We start from the raw sequence: 23,025 nt of genomic DNA, 5'->3' as shown, positions 1-23,025 counted from the left end.
ATATGGAAGGAGTCAATGACCAACGAAATGTTTTGTGATTCTTGCAGGATGACGGTGTATGCCCAAGGGAATTTGATTACCAAAGTGATTGATTATTTACTTATACTTGTAATGATGTTTACTTGTAGTGATTGATTATTTACTTATACTTGTAATGATGTTTACTTGTAGTGATTGATTATTTACTTATATTGATGTTTAGATTAATGGTTAATATAAACAAAAAACAAAAAGATGAGGGAATTGTGGAAGTGTAACTCAGCGTAACTTATTAATTGGCACTGGTAACTTATTAATTAACCTGGTAACAAAGCAAATACATTTTACATGCAAACTCTGTGAAGGACGAGTTTGTAAATGAGTTAGGAATGTGCACGAACATGATAATCTCTTGAAACACCTGGTCACAGCCCCAGGCTGGAGCACCCCCCTATTGTTTGATAAATGGAACTCACAACAGGGGGGGCTAGCTGGCGCCAGGAAGGCGACCAGTAACGTCAGCGGAGAAGAGATTACGAGTTCAGCGGACAGAGGATTAAGTCGAGTTCGTCCATATAAACTAGAGCAAACCTGGAGTCGACAGTACTTGCTACGTGAAGCGCTGACCGAACGGGAGTGTCGGATGAACGAGAAGGACCATCGAAAAGAGTTAACCTGATCCATTATATTATGCGGTATCATTTTGGTAATTGGATGAAGTGAATACAATTTAATAAACTAGACCTTTTGTAACCTGTGTCCGGTCATTGGAGTCCTGTGAGTCCCCCAGTACAAATTCCCTGACAATAGCGACAAAGAGGCAATGTCAGATGGTACGTGAGGGACTGACAACGAGGTTGGACGAGGTGACAGAGGTAATGGAGACGAAGGACCGGCAGGTGAGGACGCACATGGAAACGGTCAAGGTAGCCTTGGAGGACGAGCTTGAGGAGACGTACCGGGGAATAAAAGAGGTGAAGCAGAAATTAGAAGAAGTGGAAGAAGGGGTGAGCGAAATTAAGAAGCGACGGAGAGGGGATAAGAAAGAGATAAAAGAGGAGATAAAAGAATTGGTCCAAAGTCTGTGTTTGGATCGTGATGATGTGCTCATTAACCGGATGAGGGATTCGCAGGTGATGGAGGAGAAGCGAAGAGGAAGAGAACCCGGTGTAAGTGGTGACCAATATGGTCGTGCGTATGATGCGCCAGGGGATTTAAGAAGCTTGGGGGTCGAGATGGACCCGGGTGTTCGTGAGAGGCCGTTGGTGAAGTGTGCGACAGGTCTGGTGTGCGAAAAAGGAGGTGTGCGAGAAAGTCCGACTCTGGGGTGTGTGAGGAAAAAGTGCGTGCCAAGGAGTGAGGGTGCTGGCGAGAGTGAGTCGGTCGTAGCGCGTGTGCGAGGGAGCACATGGAAGCGCGGTGTGGTAAGTGTTACAGAGGGTGTGACGGGAGAGTGTGCGCAAGAGTGTGCGCGAGAAAGGTGTGTGACGGACAGGTGCATGGGGAAAGAGTGTGCTGTCAAAGGCAAGGAAGAATGCATGCCGGTGGTGAGTGTTACAGAGGGTGTGACGGGAGAGTGTGCGCAAGAGTGTGTGCGAGAGAGGTGTGTAACGGACGGGTGCATGAGGAAAGAGTGCGCTGTCAAGAGTAAGGGTGAGTGCGCTGTCAAGAATGGAGGTGAGAGTAGTGAGAGTGACAAGGAGCGTGAGTTGGTTGTGACAGGTGAGAAAGGATGAACACCTGGAATGGTAGAGCGTGAGTGGGAATGCACGCTGGAATTGGTAGTGAGGCACGTGGTTGGGTGTGCGAATGAGAGCACACCTGTGATTGTCACAGAGGAGGTGACCGAGGAGGGGGCGCGAAGAGGTGTGTTGGTGAGGTGTGCGAGCGGCGAATGTGTGCCAAGGTGTTCGGTGGTCAGGTGTGTGACCAAGGCTGGGAGTGGAATGAGTGTACCTGGGTGTGTAAGGAAAGGTACGAGGAGCATGGGCACGGCTGGATGTGTGAGCAAGGAACGGGCTGCGGGGTGTAAGCATGCAGGTGAAGCATCGACGTTAAACGGGTTAGCGGTTAGAGCGACTTTTAGCCGAATCGGGCCCTCGGTGCGTGCTGGGCCTCGCTTTGAACGGCCGCGTCCGTGCTCCACTAGGCGGAGCGGGCGGCTGGATAGGAAGGGTCGTCATGGCGACCACTTTTTGTTGAGGCATTCCGGCAGGTCGAGATCGAGCCATGGGATGGCTCCGTGCCGAGATGGTGCGTGGGATCTCGGCCCGGGTAAACCTCCTTCCCTGCACCGAATGCGGGACGTATCCAGCCGCTGGCACCAAACAACCCGCATTCATGGCTTGGCTGTACGAAGCCGGGCTTTGGACAGGAATTGGCGCACCGAGAGGCGTTAGTGAGTAGACTGGGTGATGAGGTTAGTGTTTTGGCCCCGAAATTAGAGAAAAACAAAATTTGATTGGCAAAGGAGTGGCAGTAATGATTGGCAGATGATGGGTAGTGATTGGCAAATTTTTGATTTGTTGAAATTTGATGTGCAAAATTGGTAGTGGGAGATGCCCGATGTGGTGGGATGGCAACTCTGTCATCCCTCACAGAAGTGGGGCAAAGGAGCTATAGTTAATGGGGTGTATGGCAGTGAAAACTAGCCCGGGTGGGTTAGGTTATATCGATAGGGCCCTAGAAGATGACATTAGGTGACGTTAAGGTTAGTTAGTGACTGATACCTGTAGTGGGGACGCAGGTAGATTAGTATGGATGATAATGACGAGGGAGCGCAATAGTTAAAGGGACGACTGGGAAGCGCAAGTTTCAGAGGGGGAGTAGTTAGATGAGATGATGCTGTGTGAGAACTGGACAGGTGTGTGGAGCAGTGGATGAGTAGTGAGTGTGGTGGATCAGCGCGAATGCGCTTGGGGAGAGAAGGGTGCAGGTGGCACCAGGTGTGAGAGCACAGGTGTGCAAGTACAGGTGTGTGGAATATATGGAGCAGAGAATGAGTGGTGTGGAGAGAGTTGGAGTAAGTGGTACGGGGTGGTGTGCATGGTGCGAAGGTGTGGATGGGGGAAGAGTGGACCCCTTTCACGAGTACCCGGGGCGGGTAGTGTAAGTGTTAGGTAGAGGGTATAGGTAAATTGTGGTTGGATATTGGCATTTGTGGTGCGGTTGCAGAATGGTATTGTGGATGGGTGCATTAGTGTTGTGGAAATGGCTGGGCGTGTGCCGTGTAGCCTGTTAGTGTGTGTAGTTGGTTGGGCACTCCACCACTGTGAGGATGTCGGCCAGGTGAGGCCGCAGGTGGGCTCTGGGAGCCGTTAGTGTCAGTGGGGCCCGAGGATCCGGAGGACGGACCCGGGTAGCCCAGTGCCAGAGAGGGCACCGAGTGGGGAGAGCGCCAGAGGGCCTTCCCCAGGTAGTTAGGTTAGGGTAAGGAGCAGGTAAGCTCGGAGGCAACTGCAGTGGTGGAGGTGTGCAGGTGGGTAGACCTGCTGGGAGAGCTACACGTCGCGGCCCAGAAATTGTGCGAGGGCACCGGGAGATGAATCGGGGGAGTGAGACCCCAAATTGAAAAGCACCACAGTTTGGTCAATGGGAATTGGTTTTTAGAACCCATAGTGTAAGTTGGCCAATGGATTGGCAGGGAAAGACCCCGGGTAATGTAAAGTTGTTAAAGTCATTTAGGAAATAGTTAGGATTGATGAACCTGTCGCACCATACGCAGCCACTTACCTGTGGTGATGATGATGACTCCACACCTGTGTTTTCTTTGTTCTGTGTTGCAGGAAGTGAGAATTGCTGTTGGATTTGTGAGACGCATCACGACGTGGATGAGACATTGGGGTGATTCCATCTCTCCCTCCTTAGGAGGGACTGATGATGAATTGGTGATGGCAAATTATGATGTTGAGTTGGAGATGGCAAATTTTGATGAGAGTTGAAAATGGCAAATTTGATTGGTTAGGAGGGAGAGAAGACGAATTTGGTTTATGGGAGGAACGGGGAAGACAGTAGGGACGTTTGTTGATTTGTAAAGTAGATGTTTATGGGTAGTGTTGTGTTTTGTGGATACAGTAAGGGGTAAGGGAGGGGCAATGTAGGTTACCTGGTGGGGGGGGGGGGGCGGGGGCGTACGGTAGGAACGTACCTGTCTCACCTGGTTCCCATGTGCCCCCAGTGTGCATCACCTTGTATTGCGTGCACTTTTGCGCCCTTACCACCTTACTCACTTGTTTTCTTCTTTTGTCTCCCACCTCCGAGGATCTGGCTTTGGGGCAGAGAGAGAGGAGAGAGAGGTGCTGGCTCCGCAGTTGTGGGCCTGCACTTTCCCTGCTTGCTGCCGGGATCGATACACCATATGGACCGCAATGTTTGTGGCCGCCCACCATGGACCGCAGTTCTTTTGCGGGCAAGCACCACCCGTTGATGGACCTATGGGTCAACGTGGCACCTATGCCAGACAGGTGAACCACTAATAGTTGGCCCCCTGACGGCCACAATAAAGAAATGGACGCGGTTGGCGCCTTTCTTTATTTTTTAAAGAAGCCAGAAGGCCAAGTGCACCACATGAAGGCAAGACCAGCGGCAGAACATCGGCCGGCTGCGACACCACCGGTGACTATGAACACTTTATTGGTGCACCGGATGGTGCTGACTGTGTGATGGGGTGGTGCTTTTGGTGCTTGAACGGGGTGCTCTGCACATTATTAAAGGCCGTAAGGCCACAGAGCACTCGTGGGTTGGTGTATCGATGCTGGCATGCGTGCTCTCTCTATGCATAACATCTGCATGTGTTCCTCCAAAAACAGGTCCTGGATCGTAGTGTAAATATCAGTGTAGTCTTATGTAAATGATGCTCCCTACCGGCTGTATGTTTAGTTTGAGAATTCTTTCCGCGATTCGGTTATCCTGTGGGTGTGTTTCTGTGAGGAGAAGGGTGCAACGTCGCAGGGGGACATATTTACTCATTTGTGAACATCTGTAAAACTGTCGCACTCAGGGTAGAGTTAATAGTAGAGGGAACTACATCTGAGTGCCACACTAAAGTAGGTAAAGATTTATCGGGTCGGGACGCCCCGAGGTCGAGAAGGGTGCAATGTTGCGGATATGGGATTTGGCCTCCATCCATATCCGCTTGTAAATATTCCCCTATTTCCCCAATACTCCCCAACTATCCCCAATCCCCCATTCCCTAGTCCCGTTGTCTGTAAACAACACTCTGTAGCCCCGACCTTCCCCTTTTCCCCCATTAAATGTCGTGCCCAGGTTCACCGCATCTCACGTAGACAACTATAGGACATCTTGCTAGTTATTCTTAGTCTATGTCAGTTAAGGACTCGTTTCCATTAATTCTGACTCTTCGTTGCACCAGAATGTGATTGTATGGCACCAGTAGTAAGTTTAGGACCTCCCCATACCTCCTCCCATCTTCCTCATGAAACTACAACAACAACAACAACTACAACAACAGCGCGCGGGGAGTGTGCGTCCTCACTCCGGCTTGGTTAGCCGCCATTGCCCATGTGCTCGACGGGGTTACCAAATAGGGGCTCCCTGTCAGCTCCTCGTCAAGGGCGGAGCCCGGTAACCCCCGCACCCAATGGAAGCGGCGGACCGATTCCGTCTGGGACGGAGCTAACGAGCCGAGGGCGTGTCACTCCCCGCTGGATATATGCAGCCACTTACCGGACGTGACGTGAGATGCGCCCCGGAGCTTGAAGAAGAACAGACGCCACCTCCAGCGCGACGATACCTCCCCGCATAGCTGGACCGGACCGTGTGGATCCTGTCCCTGAGCCAAGGTGCACCTTGTGCTGTCCATCGACTACCTGCCCTTCCTTGCCATCAATCCCTGTGTGAGTCAGTCTTGTCCTGTTTATCTGTGGTCTGTCGGGGCTACTATAAGACCGTGATTAAGTGCCCACCTTCCTATGCTGTCCCTCTTGTCCTTGTAGTCTAAACGTTCCGCATACAAATATTATAACCTCCTCCGGAGGTCTTGAGAACTGTACCCCTGGTGTCGTGTCATTTAAACCCAGCCGTTGTGTCCTTTCCTCAATTGATTTAGCGTAGCGCGACTCGGCCAACGTTCGAGTATAATCGGGTAAACTGTGCAGACGCGGTCATACCAAACCGCTCGGTAAACTAACATCCAAAACCGCGTCTGTAACAATATATATATATATATATATATATATATATATATATATATATATATATATATATATATTGCAGTTTTGAGAGTGTACATATTGATCATTAAAGGTTAAAGGTTTGCCCCCTAGTTAGTCCACAAGCAACACGTAGGCCCATTTAGGATATTAGTTATGTCATAATCTATGTGAGTATAAGGCCATTTCCCTAGTATCATCTGCGTTGTGTAAAAGAAATAAGTATAGGCCCTGTTCATTTTTGCCTCCACCCTCCAAATCTACCTCGTTGGGCAGCATCCATCCCGCGCCCCATTTTGGCTATTGCACCTCGCATTAGGATGCTCACTAGTCAAGGGACACGAGGTAGGCCTGAGAGAGGGTGGGGCCAGCGTTGAGGTCGGGGAGCGGCAGCGGGAGATGGTAAGAGCCACCAGCCAATCAGGGCTCTAAGGGCATGGCGTGAGGGGCACGGTAAGGGCGTGCCTATATAAGTGCACGCACAAAGCCCTTGGAAGGACTTGCAAGGAATCGCGCTTTGTATGAGGACTTGTTGGGAGAGCGCATTGTATAAGGACTTGAAAGGAATCGCGCTTTGTATGAGGACTTGTTGGGAGAGCGCATTGTATAAGGACTTGCAAGGAATCGCGCTTTGTATGAGGACTTGTTGGGAGAGGCGCTTTGCATACGAACTTGCATTGGGAGCGCTATTGAACTTGTATTGGGAGCGCATATAGCGCCGGTGCATCTATTACGTACGCGACCGTGGTTGCAAGTAACCGCCCAGCCAGGCTTACCTTTCGCCCCGCATTTTATCCTGTGTGCGCCAACGACCCACGGGGAGTTTCTGCCGCCCTGACCATCTTCGCGGTGCGAGTCGGGGACCGGAGCGAACTGCCTGGACGCCATCAACCCGACCCTCTACAACCCCGTGTGAGTGTCTGAGTGTAAAACGGGCCCGTGTCCTGGGATAAGTTAAGACTGTAATTAAGCTGCACTGTGTCTCTGCATCCGATCCTTGTATATACGTGCATAGTGTAAATAAACCAATCTGTTCTTCCTGTCTTTCCTAATTCGACCGTATCAGTGTTTTCCTCCATTGGGTAAGCGTGGCACGATTAGAACCGCTCGGATCGGGTTTAGTAATTGTTAACAGCTCGGGTCACGGTTCACTATCGCTCAGTGTTTCCACCTATAACCATGATTCGGGCGGGGCTTATCTCCTTGCTTCCTGGGCGGCGTTGGTACTTAGGAAATAGGAATTCGGCCTGCAACCCTATTTAACGCCATCCGGAAGGAACGTCATAGCCCTGTCGGCTAGTCAAAGACAAGGAGACGAATCCCCCCTTGGTAAGGGGAAAGGCCGACGAGGAGATCCGCAACAATATATATAATAGTTGGGTCACCCGTGGGGATCCCACGGGTAAGGACGTGTGTGACATTTAGACATATTGAGTTATATGCTGCACCTGCACATTCAGTTTCACAAAATGGTTACTGGCAATTTATCAGATCCACAAATGATGTCATCTACACAATGTATTTACTTCTGATAACATGTGAATGCATGTGCGTGCACATGGGAAATACAGTTTTAAATGTGTCATTACCTCTCATGTAAAATGTGACTTTAAGAGCTCAAATCCTCTCCCTCCCACATCACGCACATGGGGGAGAGTGGGTGACTGACACACACACACACACACACACACACACACACACACACACACACACACACACACACACACACGTTTAAAGTGTACGTGCACATAACTAATAAAATAAAAACCAAGAAATATCTCTCGGTAATTTCCTGAAACGTATAGTCTTTGGGCGGTGTATAAATCGCTCTGAACGAAACAGGCAGTTTCCTTTGCCTAAGTTGTAATAGAAATGTACGACCGTCTCGTTCATTTTGGAAATGGGAGTTTCCACGCAACGCATGAATTGTCACGATCCTCAAGAGGAAGCGTCTGGTAATCAATCACATGGCAAGTAAATTACATTGTGAAAATTAAAGATTTCAAATAAACCTATTTAAAGTGTACGTGCACATAACTAATAAAATAAAAAAGGAAGCAAAACGAACGAATGCTAAACGAAGTCCTGGGAACATTCTCTCCTCTCTCCTGCACCTCTTTCATTCTCGCCAGTCATTCGCCCGTCATTCGCCCGTCATTCGCCCGTCATTCGCCCGTCATTCGCCCGTCATTCGCCCGCCATTCGCCCGTCATTCGCCCGCCATTCCCCTGTCATTCCCCTGTCATTCCCTCTCCCATTCCCCATGACGACATGTCATAAAACGGCTGTTGGAATACATGTCGCAGATTTTCTCAACTTTAGCTGACACTGAGACGAACCATCCCAGCGACTGAGATGGTGAATTGGTCGAGATAAAGCCGTGAGGGAGACTCAATGAATGGGCTTTATGTTACAGGCCTTCGAAAATGCATTTTGTTCTATAAACGGTAACTTTCATAGGATTTTATTCCCGCTTTTTGCAACCAAGTCTAAAACCATGTAAGCGACTGTGAAAAATTAAATGATATATCGAATTAGAGTTGAAATAAAACTGTGAGAGAGAGAGAGAGCAAGACACCACGGGCCTAATAAAAGGGCCTCAAAGCTATGCTAGTAACCAAAATGGTGGATATTTGTTTTTGAAGAGTCTTCCAGAATGGGTGGAGCTACTCTCTCAACGGAGTAAGCCACACCCCTGGACAGCCGCCCGACAGGATCACCTCCGGCTAATATAATATAATATATATATATATATATATATATAGTATCCAATTAATATATATTAATATATATATATATTAATGTAAGTGCACAGATGATGCATGCGTGCCCCTACACAGGCGCACACACACCCAGACACACCTCTCTCTCCCCGTTCCTTCCCATCACATACCTCTTTGTGATGGCATCATGGGTTTCTTGGTAGAACTACCAGCTGGATAGTTTCTCTCAGAATATGATCCATTAGAGAGCTGTTTCTGCAACATTTCCGCCTTTTGCGCGGCAGGGTAATCTCGGCTGGAGACTGTCTCTGATATGACGGTGCATTGTGAATGTGACAAATCCCTGGGTGGTGCGCCATGCTGCAACGGCTTGGGCGGTAATGTCTGTGGTCTTTGATTAGCAGGCCTATCACACGAGTTTCTTTGTTTTTGTCCCAAACTAATATGTTGCTTTCCTGAAGAAAGCTCAGACCTCGGCCGGACACTGGGAACACTGGCATGTCGGGATGTTGGCGGAAGCTTGTTAATCAATGCCGGCTGATCCGGATGTTTGCCTTTCGCACCTGACTTGTCGCCAGCGCCGAGCTGATGGGACCGAGACTCTGGCAATCCCCTACCTTTCTCTGGGAAACTCGCCACAGAACAATGTTTGGTCATTTTGGTCGACTTTAATGGTACAACAGACTTTCCCAAAGATGTCCCTGGTTTAGTGGGCAGCGTCTTTGCCTTGGAAGGTGGAAAATCTGACGTGGAGCATTTCTTTTCTGCCATTTTTGCTATTTTCGAAGAAGCATGACCAGAAGCACCTCCCTGAACATCTTGTCTACTGGGGACAACTGTTTTGCTGCTAGAATGTCGCTCTGCCGGTGGTTTGGTGACGACTGGCCTCACCGACTCCCCATGTCCCGTTTTGCGTTCCTTTTTATTTTTCATCTTGTTGGCACCACATGGAGCTGACAGCAATTCCTTTTCCAGACGCCTCCTCTCAAAGTACTCCCTTTCTTGAATCTCCTTCGACGTAAGCGGCCGCTCGTCCACTTTCTGCACTATTGGCGGTAGAGGAACCGGTTCGTGCTGCTTCTTTTCGGCAAGCTGCAACAAGTCACCAAAAGCTATTGGCCTCGGCGGAGGCTTCGCAACTTTGGAGGCCTTCGTAAAGGTGTTGCCACCACTGCCGGTGCTCTTCTTGTCCGGTAAGGCTTCGGAAACAGGCGTGGGAAGGTCCTGCTTCCGATCTATTCGTGGCCGTTTGAAAGCCTCTCCCTCAGAGCTCAAAGCTTCATCCGACGAACGCTTGGCATTGCTCTGGCGGCCTTTTGGTCCTTCCACGATCGGTATCCCATCGTAGCCGTGAAAGTTGTCTTTGGTGCGGCTGGCCATGGCACGAGCTCGTCTATCTGTCTTGAGCTCAGTGCGAATGGCCAAGAGTTCATCTTTCTTTTTATTTGCTATAACAGCTGTGGGTGTGATGAGAAATAAAACGACAAAAGTTTCAACATCAGAATCACATAATGAGGTGCAAAACATTCATGAAAGCAAATACTTTTGGATCAAGTTGTGTTAAGAGTCTCATCATGCTGGAAACATTTTAACGGCAATATAATTTGAAGCATTATGCAGGACATCTCTCAAAGTGTAAATTTTATCAGAACATGCTGCAAAAGCTCAAAATAACATGCTGACCTCGTTCAAATTCATGTAGTTGAAGAGGTAACACACTGCTGTGACAAAAGGTATTGCAGTAGATTCCGAGTATCTAGAGTTTTGTTTTTTTGACAAGGTTCCGTCTAAAAGTTTGATAACCAAAGTGAGACCACATGACGTGGACGGCATGCCATTGTGGAGCAAGGTAAGCTGGCAACACGAGGTTCAGACAAAGGGTAAATTATCGAAACGAGGGGTTTCATGTGACACCTGGAACAAGAGCGCACGTGCGGACACGGACGGACGGACGGACGGACACACACACACACACACACACACACACACACACACACACACACACACACACACACACACACACACACACACACACACACACACACACACACACACACGATGGCGGCAGTGACTTGGCAGTCATGGCGCCTCCCCTCACCTGGGACGGAGACGATCAGGACCTGTGTTGAATAAATCCGTTTTGAAGACAGTAAAGACAAACCTGAAAACATCAGCTCTGATGGGAAGAGATGGTGGTCGGTGTCGCGCTGTTCGATGTGCGTTTTGGCGGCCTGGCTCCGGAGCTTGGTGGGACTTTAGCACCCCGTGCTGCCGGGTGCAAAGGCCCGGGCTTTGACGGACCTGCTCCTGTAGAGCACCATCCCTTGAGGATGTGAGAGAATGAGGTGAGGATTTGTGATGTGTGGTGGCTTCATGGTGCGAGGCAGCTTTGGTGGAGAAGAGGGGCGAGCCCAGGGCACCCGGGGTTGCGTGCATCGTTTGGGACGCAGCCTGGCCTGGAAGCTTACCGAGTTTCTCCGACCTCATCGGGCTGAGAGCGAAAACCCGGGATTTGGCGACTCCCTTTATGCCATGTTGTCTGCAGGGAACCGAGCTCAGTGAGATCCAGTAACGTGCCGAATAAAACAGCTTCCTGGGAGGCTTTGGTGGGGATAGGGGAGTCACCCATGACTTGATGGGTTTTGCCGACTCCAACCTGTCAAGGAGGACACACATGCACATGGAGAGGGGCCTAAGATTTGGCTGAACCGAGCTTTGGCGGACCCGAGATTTGGCAGATTCAAATGGGAAAGGGGGGGGGGGGGACTGAGAAAGATGAAGAGCGGTTGCAGTGACACGCAACGCACACGCACACACATACATCCATCCCCAACGGAGGTGGATACTTTGAGCCCCATTCGATCTCCATTCTTTCTCCTGAGGCCCATCCAAATGTGGGGATAGCAGGCAAAAACTTATATGCATACACCCATACACAAAGGTGGATACTCTGAGACCTGGGAGGGGGCTCCATTCCACCTTCTGAAACCCACTTATGGACACACACACACACACACACACACACACACACACACACACACACACACACACACACACACACACACACACACACACACACACACACACACACACACACACACACACACACACACACACACACACACACACACACACACACACACCTTTCTCTGGCAGGTGAGGAATAATTACTGCATTAATTATTCTTAATGGAGAAGGAATTGTCTGGGGCGAAGGTGATGCCATATGTCAAGATTCCAGGTTATTATTTATAAATATTGAAAAATAAACAAAAACGGCGATTAAACAACTTCGGCTCCATTTGAGAACCTGTGGAAAGAGAAAGCGTTTCCATTGGTAGACACACGTACTGACTTGACTGTATTTGTCCTTTAAATTCAAGAAGAGTCCTCGGACGTTTATCTTCTACAGAAATCTCAGGCTGTTTGCAGGCCTGATTGACCACCTTCTCTACGATGATGTAGAGATTCCAGTGAGGTTACCAATAAAGGCGATCACCATACTGTATGAATGAATGAATGAATGATCGTTTTCATTTTCCCCGCTGGAGCGGGGGTTAGCCTGTATACCAGCCAAAAATGTTTTAATCGAATTCCTTATCCGAAATATCTGAAATTGCATGCAAATGATATATGACCCATTTGTATTGAAATATTAAATTTATGAAATCACAGGTCACATGGTTTGGCAGCCATATTGGATTGAAGGAAAATATTAAATAATTATATCTCTGAAACTGCTCACCCTATTAATGCGAAATTTTACAAATATCATCCAACAGCACTGTTGCACATAGTTTGAAAATGATGATGTCATAGGTCACGTTTGGCAGCCATCTTGGATAGAAAAACGAACCTTATCCAATCAACATGAAACTTCACAAACGTGATCCTCTACCCATACATATGCAGAGTGATAGCATCTACCCGTTGTGGGATTATGCGGGGGCATATTGGCGACACAGTTGCATTGTTCTCGATAATTTTAAATTGTATGCAAAGTTGAGGCACTTGAAGAGCTAGAACAAAGATTGGATCAGGACGTAACAGAACAAAACACACCAACAGCAGGGTTGAGTGACAAAATAGAGCGAAACTCAGATAAATAAGGGATGTGGGGATGAGTGAGGGGTAAGGGAGGAAGCACAGGGTGGAGAAGATGTATACAGAAGCAAAATCTTTGGAAAAACTTGGAAAGAGGTGGACTTTCGGCTGGGTACAGCGGTGGCCTATTGGTGAGAGGACGTTGTACTGTACTGGGATCCCAGACGGTGCAAATCCAAATCCAACCGTAGCAACGACTTTCCATGTCACCAATTGTCATTAAAAACCCACCTGGCTCATTAACAAACTTCAAGGTGGGGACAATCTGCCTCCCCCATCTCGTTTGGTCTAGATGTGATGTTGGTCATGTTCCCTTCCCTTGTTGCAGGAGGTTGTCCTGCATGACGCTGAATCATATCCTGTACATTACTTGATAAAACAAGCATTCTGAGTATTGCGCTGCAATACATGTCCCCTACCAAAGTTCAAAGTGCCATAACTTTGTCAAAAATGATCGAATATGCAAATTTATGCACGGTTGATGCTGGTTTTCAAACTTGATCTGAGGTATGCTGAGACACGTGTGTCACGCCTCGCCTCGTTGATAAGCCCGCAAGGTCGCTCCGTGGAAAGGCCTGCACGTATTGCACTGTGTGAATTATATAAATTATTACCAACTCACGGTCTGAGGTACTAGCGATTCAAGAGATATCCATTTTTTTAATGGCACATTGGAGAAGCCAATGCGAGGTTTCTTCTTCCTCAGCTTGTCACAACTCTGTCAAATGCGATCGAGTTAAAAAAGTCAGAATTTGACCAAATCTGTTTTATTCGTTTGTTAATATACCTCAGCTATTGACAAATCTTAAATTAGAATTTTATTTGAGGTTAAAATGACCGCGGCAGGTCGTGTCCAACGATGCTTTCAGTCTGTACATGTGATAAATAATTAAATCCGCACACTTGACGCCTCTTCTTCTTCACGCAATAACAACTTCTAGCTTCCAGACCGTACATCCAATAATCTTGAAATTTTGCACACTTGTTACTCTTCATGACGTCTACTATAGTATGAAGTTTCACGTCGATCAATAAAGCGATTCAAGAGATCAATTTTTTTAATATTTTCGTTTAATTAACGATATCTGCCAAACCACGTGCCCTATCGCAAATTCCAAAAGGACATTTTAGTAGACTGACATGCTGAACAGATCTGTGAAGTTTCCCCTCGATTGGATCAAAAATGAGGGAGGGGCTCGGTTTTAAAGGTTCATGCTTAAAAACGTCATAACTCTGAAACCATGTGACGCATGACGTCATGCTCGCTGACTTTCTGGTTTGTCATGGGCATGCGATTCTGCCTGCAAAGTTTGGCCTCGATCTGTTCAGCCGTTGCAGAAAAAAGGGGTTTTCGTGTTTTCACGAAAAACAATATGGCGCCCGAACCACGTGACCTGTGACGTCACAATTACGATTAAAATATTCTACAGATCGAGTCCCTCCTATGGTGAAAATTTGATCTCAATCGGTCCAATTATTGCAGAGAAAATCTTTTTTAAAGGAAATTAAAACTTAAAATGGCACTGAGTTAAGGATCATCAGAATTATCAGAATTACCAAAGTTCAAAGTGCCATAACTTTGTGAAAAATGATCGAAACGTTGTGAAGTTCGAACTTGATCTGTAACTTATCATGAGGAAACGATGTGCCAAGTTTGAAATCATTAGCATTAAGAGTTTAGAAAAAAAGTCCGGAAAACTGTTCTTTGCGTGACGGGCTGACGGACGGACAGACGGAGTGCAAACTTATAGTCCCCTCCGGTGTACACCGGAAGGGGACTAATAAAAAGACATGTTTCCCTACCTTGCTTTTGTTCCGTTTCCTTCTTGCGCTGCAGAAACGTTTTCACAGCGTCTGCCTGCACGCCCTTAGAATGAGGCGTCATTTTCGAAGGTGGCACATTGAGGGTGTAGCGTTTCTGTACACGAAGGGAACAAAGTATAGCATAGTTATCAGTTATCACATTCGGTTACCAAAGGGAAAAAAGGCAATGGAGGACGTTGCTGAACCCATCGCCCATACATGCAATGCCTTGGCACACTTGGCCTGAAAATTCCCAAAATAAGACCACTCTGTGGGGAAGAGGGAATTAGAACCAGTGATTTTCTGAGTCAAAAAACAAATTTCGTTTGGTGTTATCAATTGAAAAATAAACATTCGTTTTTGAACTAGTATTGGGAAAAATTCAAATTCTCTTTAAGTGTCCACACCTAAAATCGTCCACAGCACACCTGGCCAGTGTATTTTGCCACCAGGGTGACACAAACACAGGATATAATAAAACGAAGATAGAATAATTATAAACAGCAGGCAGAAAAAAAAGTGGAAACCGGATCAATGGGACATGGCACCATAACCAGGTTAATCTTGATGACAATGTCCACATATGCTCACGGATAAAGGAAGTACACAGATGCGGTAGAGTCTGTACATTAACACAAACACAGGGGCGGAGCTGAGCGGTCTCGGGGCGGAGCCGAGCGGTCTCGGGGCGGAGCCGAGCAGTCTCGTCTCAGGGGAGAAGGTGTGACGCGGTGTGGGGAGGGGGTATGTCCCGTGTTCGTGTCTCCGCGATTCTGGCTTTTTAAATACCTTTCATACATACAAACTCTTGGTTCATGGAAGGGCAAGGAGACAAAGGACGGTAGGAACCCCCAAAACACGTGGCGTCCCGAGTTTGGCTTTGAAACATCGATTTCTAATTGTACACCGCTCCTTTCCTATGCCATCTCCAGGCATTGCAAATCGTCATTGCCGGGCACCAAAGGGGGCTCGGCAGTGACGCACGCTGAAAGAGAGTACTCAGTTTTCACTCTGGTTTCTTGTTGTACACCGCTCCTTTCCTATGCCATCTCCAGGCATTGCAAATCGTCATTGCTGGGCACCGAAGGGGGCTCGGCAGTGACGCACGCTGAAAGAGAGTACTCAGTTTTCACTCTGGTTTCTTTCTTGTTGTACACCGCACCTTTCCTATGCCATCTCCAGGCATTGCAAATCGTCATTGCCGGGCACCGAAGGGGGCTCGGCAGTGACGCACGCTGAAAGAGAGTACTCAGTTTTCACTCTGGTTTCTTGTTGTACACCGCTCCTTTCCTATGCCATCTCCAGGCATTGCAAATCGTCATTGCTGGGCACCGAAGGGGGCTCGGCAGTGACGCACGCTGAAAGAGAGTACTCAGTTTTCACTCTGGTTTCTTTCTTGTTTTCTTTCTTTCTTGTTTGTTTGTTTGTCCGGACGATATCTCAGCCATCCTTTAAGCTAGGAAGCTGAAATTTCGGCACAATAGTGAGCAAGTCCTTTGTCAAAAACGGTATTTTTTTTTTTTGATTAATCAATAAATTGAGGAGTTATTTAATTATTAGCGATTAATTAAGTACTTATTTAAACCCTGGTGTTGGGCTAGCGGCTAGGGTGCCGGCTTAGGATCCAAGGATCCTGGGTTCGAATCGCGGTCGATCGCTGAATTAACACCAGGGGGGTTGACTCAGCCTGTCATCCTTCCGAGGTCGGCAAATTGAGTACCAGTTCACTGGTAATTCCCTGCTTGTCGTTAAAGGCGGCAAAAAGGGTTGGCGTCAGGAAGGGCATCCGGCCGTAAAACATTGCTTCAAAAAGGGGATCAAAAAAACAACAACCACCACGGTTCCCGAAAAAGGCCAACCCCCGCTTGCGGGGAAAAATGGCCTCTAAAGGTGGTTATTTTTAAAAAAATTTTAAATTAAGTACTTATTTAATTAATCAAATTTCCTTTCTCTTCTGACCATTAACTCAGGCACCTTTTGAGTTAGGAAGCTGATATTTGGACATGCCAATGACCAGGTGATTTGGCTGCAAAGGATATTTTTGATTTATTAATTAATCAATTAATCGATTAATTATTTAATTATTCGATTAATGACAAAAAAAAATTTTTTTTTTAAGTTACAGATTCTGATGAAATAGTGGTAGTTTATGTGTTCTCTGACCAAATTGATTAATAATTTAATTTTTTTATGATTATTATTTATTTATTTTCATTATTAATCATTTATTTATTTTCTTTCTCATTTGGCCAATATCTCAGGCACCTTTTGACCTGGGAAGCTAATATTTGGACATGAGTGACCAAGTGATGTGGCTATCAAGGATATTTTTGATTTATTGATTAATCATTTCATCTATTAATTATTTATTGATTAATCGATTAATTATTTATTGAGTAGTCAATTAATTATTTAATTTTTTATAAATGACTTATTTAATTAAATTTCTAAAAGATACATCTTCGGATGAAGCACTAGTGGTTTAGTTGTGCGATTAGCCAATTGATTATGAAAATATTTTGTGATAATCTTTTATTGATTTTAATTATACAATTAATCAATCAATTAGTGTACACCTCTCCCTCCCAATGCAGCCTCAATGAGCTGCACTGCGGTATTGCCGGGCGCCGGAGGCGCCCCGGCAATGCCGCGCTGCAGCATATTTAATTATTTGGCATGGGGCGGTGTACTTTGAATGTATGTGCACTTGTTGTACACCGCTCCTTTCCTATGCCACCTCCAGGCATTGCAAATCGTCATTGCCGGGCACCGAAGGGGGCTCGGCAGTGACGCACGCTGAAAGAGAGTACTCAGTTTTCACTCTGGTTTCTTGTTTGTTTTCTTGGTTGTCCGGACGATATCTCAGCCATCCTTTGAGCTAGGAAGCTGAAATTTCGGCACAGTAGTGAGCAAGTCCTTTGTCAAATACGGTATTTTTTGTTTTTTGAATAATCAATTAATTGAGGAGTTATTTAATTATTAGCGTTTAATTAAGTACTTATTTAATTAATTAAATTTCATTTATCTTCTGACCATTATTAACTCAGGCACCTTTTGAGTTAGGAAGCTGATATTTGGACATGCCAATGACCAGGTGATTTGGCTGCAAAGGATATTTTTGATTTATTAATTAATCAATTAATCGATTAATTATTTAATTATTCGATTAATGACAAAAAAAATTTTTTTTTTAAAGTTACAGATTCTGATGAAATAGTGGTAGTTTATGTGTTCTCTGACCAAATTGATTAATAATTTAATTTTTTTATGATTATTATTTATTTATTTTCATTATTAATCATTTATTTATTTTCTTTCTCATTTGGCCAATATCTCAGGCACCTTTTGAGCTGGGAAGCTAATATTTGGACATGAGTGACCAAGTGATGTGGCTATCAAGGATATTTTTGATTTATTGATTAATCATTTCATCTATTAAGTATTTATTGATTAATCGATTAATTATTTATTGAGTAATCAATTAATTATTTAATTTTTTATAAATGACTTATTTAATTAAATTTCTAAAAGATACATCTTCGGATGAAGCACTACTGGTTTAGTTATGCGATTAGCCAATTGATTATGAAAATATTTTGTGATAATCTTTTATTGATTTTAATTATACAATTAATCAATCAATTAGTGTACACCTCTCCCTCCCAATGCAGCCTCAATGAGCTGCACTGCGGTATTGCCGGGCGCCGGAGGCGCCCCGGCAATGCCGCGCTGCAGCATATTTAATTATTTGGCATGGGGCGGTGTACTTTGAATGTATGTGTACTTGTTTTCTTTCTTTCTTGCTTTCTTGCTTTCTTGTTTGTTTGTCCGGACGATATCTCAGCCATCCTTTAAGCTAGGAAGCTGAAATTTCGGCACAATAGTGAGCAAGTCCTTTGTCAAAAACGGTATTTTTTGTTTTTTGATTAATCAATTAATTGAGGAGTTATTTAATTATTAGCGATTAATTAAGTACTTATTTAATTAATCAAATTTCCTTTCTCTTCTGGCCATTAACTCAGGCACCTTTTGAGTTAGGAAGCTGATATTTGGACATGCCAATGACCAGGTGATTTGGCTGCAAAGGCTATTTTTGATTTAATTAATCAATTAATCAATTAATCGATTAATTATTTAATTATTTGATTAATGATAAAAAAAATTTTTTTTTAAAGTTACAGATTCTGATGAAATGGTGGTGGTTTATGGGTTCTGTGACCGAATTGATTAATCATTTAATTTTTTAATGATTATTTATTTATTTTCATTATTAATCATTTATTTATCTTCTTTCTCATTTGGCCAATATCTCAGGCACCTTTTGAGCTCAGAAGCTAATATTTGGACATGAGTGACCAGGTTATGTGGCTATCAAGGATATTTTTGATTTATTAATTAATCAATTAATCAATGTATCGATTAATTATTTAATTATTCAATTAATTACTAAAAAAAAAAAATTTCCCCCCAGTTGCAGATTCTGATGAAATGGTGGTGGTTTATGTGTTCTGTGACCGAATTGATTGATAATTTAGATTTTTTAATGATTATTATTTATTTATCTTCATTATTAATCATTTATTTATTTTCTTTCTCATTTGGCCAATACCTCAGGCACCTTTTGAGCTGGGAAGCTAATATTTGGACATGACAGTGACCAAGTGATGTGGCTATCAAGGATATTTTTGATTAATTGATTAATCATTTCATCGATTCATTATTTATTGATTAATCGATGAATTACTTATTGATTAATCAATTAATTATTTAGTTTTTTATTAATGACTTATTTGATTAAATTTCTCAAAGATACATCTTCGGATGAAGCACAAGTGGTTTTGTTATGGTATTAGCCAATTGATTAAGAAAATATTTTGTGATAATCTTTTATTGATTTTAATTATACAATTAATCAATCAATTAGTGTACACCTCTCCCTCCCAAAGCAGCCTCTATGAGCTCCACTATTTAATTATTTGGCATGGGGCGGTGTACTTTGAATGTATGTGTACTTGTTCTGAATTTGGTTGAATCCAAACACCGCAATGAGCCCGGATGAAGAACCAGAAACACCACAACTACTAATACTAATCACCAGGACGTGAAAAACGAGCGTCGAAACCCAACGCTACTCGTACAGTACAAGCGTACCTGCGTCTCCACAAAAACCACACTGACACTGTAATCTCACCGTGAGCTTTTCCACCCCGCTACGGCTGTTTTGCGAAGCCACAGAGAGAAGGTTCGAGAAATTCATGATGAATCAACGAACGGACGGACGGACAGCAACGTTCGAAATTCCCCTCCGCCACGCATACACCATCAACACAGCACGCCACTTCCGGGAATGTGTCCGCTTCCGGCTCCAAGATCACGTGACACGATAACCTCATTGCTTATATCTTGCGCAAATTTCAGGCTGATGATAAAATAAGTACAACACGTCCTGTCAATATAAAGTGTTGTTACCTTTCACTTTGAGCGCGAAAAGTGTTAAAAGAGTTTGAAAGTGACGACTAGTGAATTACTGTTTTTATTTATACACCGCTGTGTATAAATTTTATTTATACACCGGTATTTCGGTCCACATCACTCTGGAAACACCACATTAATTAATGCAATCATTCAGGTTATCTGCTTGATGGTCATTTGGCGGGAGAGGAAGAAAAACCGACAAGGACATCAATAGGTTTTTGTTTTTCTTTGCAACCTCGAAGAATCTACAATGAGGGACAACGCAAGGGGTAACATCTAAAATGAGGACAAACGCAAGGGGTAACATCTACAATGAGGGACAACACAAGTAGTAACATCGGCAATGAGGGACAACACAAGAGGTAACATCGGCAATGAGGGACAACACAAGTAGTAACATCGGCAATGAGGGACAACACAAGGGGTAACATCTACAATGAGGGACAACACAAATGGTAAACATCTACAATGAGGGACAACACAATGGGTAACATCTACAATGAGGGACAACACAAATAGTAAACATCCACAATGAGGGACAACACAAGGGAAAAACAACTACAATGAGGGACAACACAATGGGTAACATCTACAATGAGGGACAACACAAATGGTAAACATCCACAATGAGGGACAACACAAAGGATAAACAACTACAATGAGGGACAACACAATGGGTAACATCTACAATGAGGGGCAACACAAGGGATAAACAATTACAATGAGGGACAACACAATTGGTAACATCTACAATGAGGGACAACACAAATGGTAAACATCCACAATGAGGGACAACACAAAGGATAAACAACTACAATGAGGGACAACACAATTGGTAACATCTACAATGAGGGACAACACAAATGGTAAACATCCACAATGAGGGACAACACAAAGGATAAACAACTACAATGAGGGACAACACAATGGGTAACATCTACAATGAGGGGCAACACAAGGGATAAACAACTACAATGAGGGACAACACAATTGGTAACATCTACAATGAGGGACAACACAAGTAGTAACATCTACAATGAGGGACAACACAAGGGGTAACATCTACAATGAGGAGCAACACAAATGGTAAACATCTACAATGAGGGACAACACAAGTAGTAACATCGGCAATGAGGGACAACACAAGGGGTAACATCTACAATGAGGGACAACACAAATGGTAAACATCTACAATGAGGAACAACACAAATGGTAAATATCTACAATGAGGGACAACACAATGGGTAACATCTACAATGAGGGACAACACAAATAGTAAACATCCACAATGAGGGACAACACAAATGGTAAACATCTACAATGAGGAACAACACAAATGGTAAACATCTACAATGAGGGACAACACAATGGGTAACATCTACAATGAGGGACAACACAAATAGTAAACATCCACAATGAGGGACAACACAAGGGAAAAACAACTACAATGAGGAACAACACAAGGGGAAAACAACTACAATGACGGACAACACAATGGGTAACATCTACAATGAGGGACAACACAAATGGTAAACATCCACAATGAGGGACAACACAAAGGATAAACAACTACAATCAGGGACAACACAATGGGTAACATCGACAATGAGGGACAACACAATTGGTAAACATCTACAATGAGGGGCAACACAAGGGATAAACAACTACAATGAGGGACAACACAATTGGTAACATCTACAATGAGGGACAACACAAGTAGTAACATCTACAATGAGGGACAACACAAGCGGTAACATCTACAATGAGGGACAACACAAATGGTAAACATCTACAATGAGGAACAGCACAAGTAGTAACATCTACAATGAGGGATAACACAAGGGGTAACATCTACAATGAGGGACAACACAAGGGGCAACATTTACAATGAGGGACAACACAAATGGTAAACATCTACAATGAGGAACAACACAAATGGTAAACATCTTCAATGAGGGACAACACAAATGGTAAACATCTACAATGAGGAACAACACAAATGGTAAACATCTACAATGAGGAACAACAAAAATTGTAAACATCTACAATGAGGGACAACACAAGTAGTAACATCGGCAATGAGAAACAACACAAGGGGTAACATCTACAATGAGGAACAACACAAGGGGTAACATTTACAATGAGGGACAACACAAATGGTAAACATCTACAATGAGGGACAACACAAATGGTAAACATCTAAATGAGGGACAACACAAATGGTAAACATCTACAATGAGGGACAACACAAATAGTAAACATCTACAATGATAACTACAATGAGGTACAACACAAGGGGTAAACATCTGCACCGAGGGACAGCACGAGTGTGTGTGTGTGTGTGTGTGTGTGTGTGTGTGTGTGTGTGTGTGTGTGTGTGTGTGTGTGTGTATATATATATATATATATATGTGTGTGTATATGTGTGTATGTGTCTGTGTGTGTATGTGTGTGTCTGCGTGTGTATGTGTGTGTCTGTGAGTGTATGTGTATGTGTGTGTCTGCGTGTGTATGTGTGTGTACGTATGTGTCTGTGTGTGTGTGTGTGTGTGTGTGTGTGTGTGTGTACGTGTTTGTGTGTGTCTGTGTGTGTATGTATGTGTCTGTGTGTATGTGTATGTGTGTGTCTGCGTGTGTATGTGTGTGTCTGTGTGTGTATGTGTGTGTCTGTGTGTATATGTGTGTGTCTGTGTGTATATGTGTGTGTATGTGTGTGTATGTGTGTGTCTGTGTGCATATGTGTGTGTATGTGTGTGTACAGTGCATTCAGAA

General features: G+C 44.6%; 1 protein-coding gene across 1 annotated transcript in view; it reads right to left on the bottom strand.

Annotated features, from left to right (window-relative positions):
* Positions 1 to 20,128, bottom strand: part of SPTY2D1 (SPT2 chromatin protein domain containing 1) — a 39,261-nt gene extending 19,133 nt beyond the window's left edge. The window contains exons 1-3 of the mRNA XM_068109574.2: positions 19,970 to 20,128; positions 14,779 to 14,893; positions 9,043 to 10,329 (exon numbers count right to left, since the gene is read on the bottom strand). Coding sequence (XP_067965675.2) covers positions 9,043 to 10,329; positions 14,779 to 14,893; positions 19,970 to 20,035 — 1,468 coding nt within the window. The 5' untranslated portion in view covers positions 20,036 to 20,128. The remainder of the gene's footprint in view (positions 1 to 9,042; positions 10,330 to 14,778; positions 14,894 to 19,969) is intronic.
* Positions 20,129 to 23,025: the final 2,897 nt, after the last annotated feature.

The sequence above is a fragment of the Myxine glutinosa genome, chromosome 3 (assembly GCF_964187855.1).
Source record: "Myxine glutinosa chromosome 3, kmMyxGlut1.1, whole genome shotgun sequence".
In the NCBI taxonomy this organism is placed as follows: Eukaryota; Metazoa; Chordata; class Myxini; order Myxiniformes; family Myxinidae; genus Myxine; species Myxine glutinosa.
Note: the sequence above shows the minus strand (reverse complement) of the source record. Positions and strands in the feature narration are given on the sequence as shown.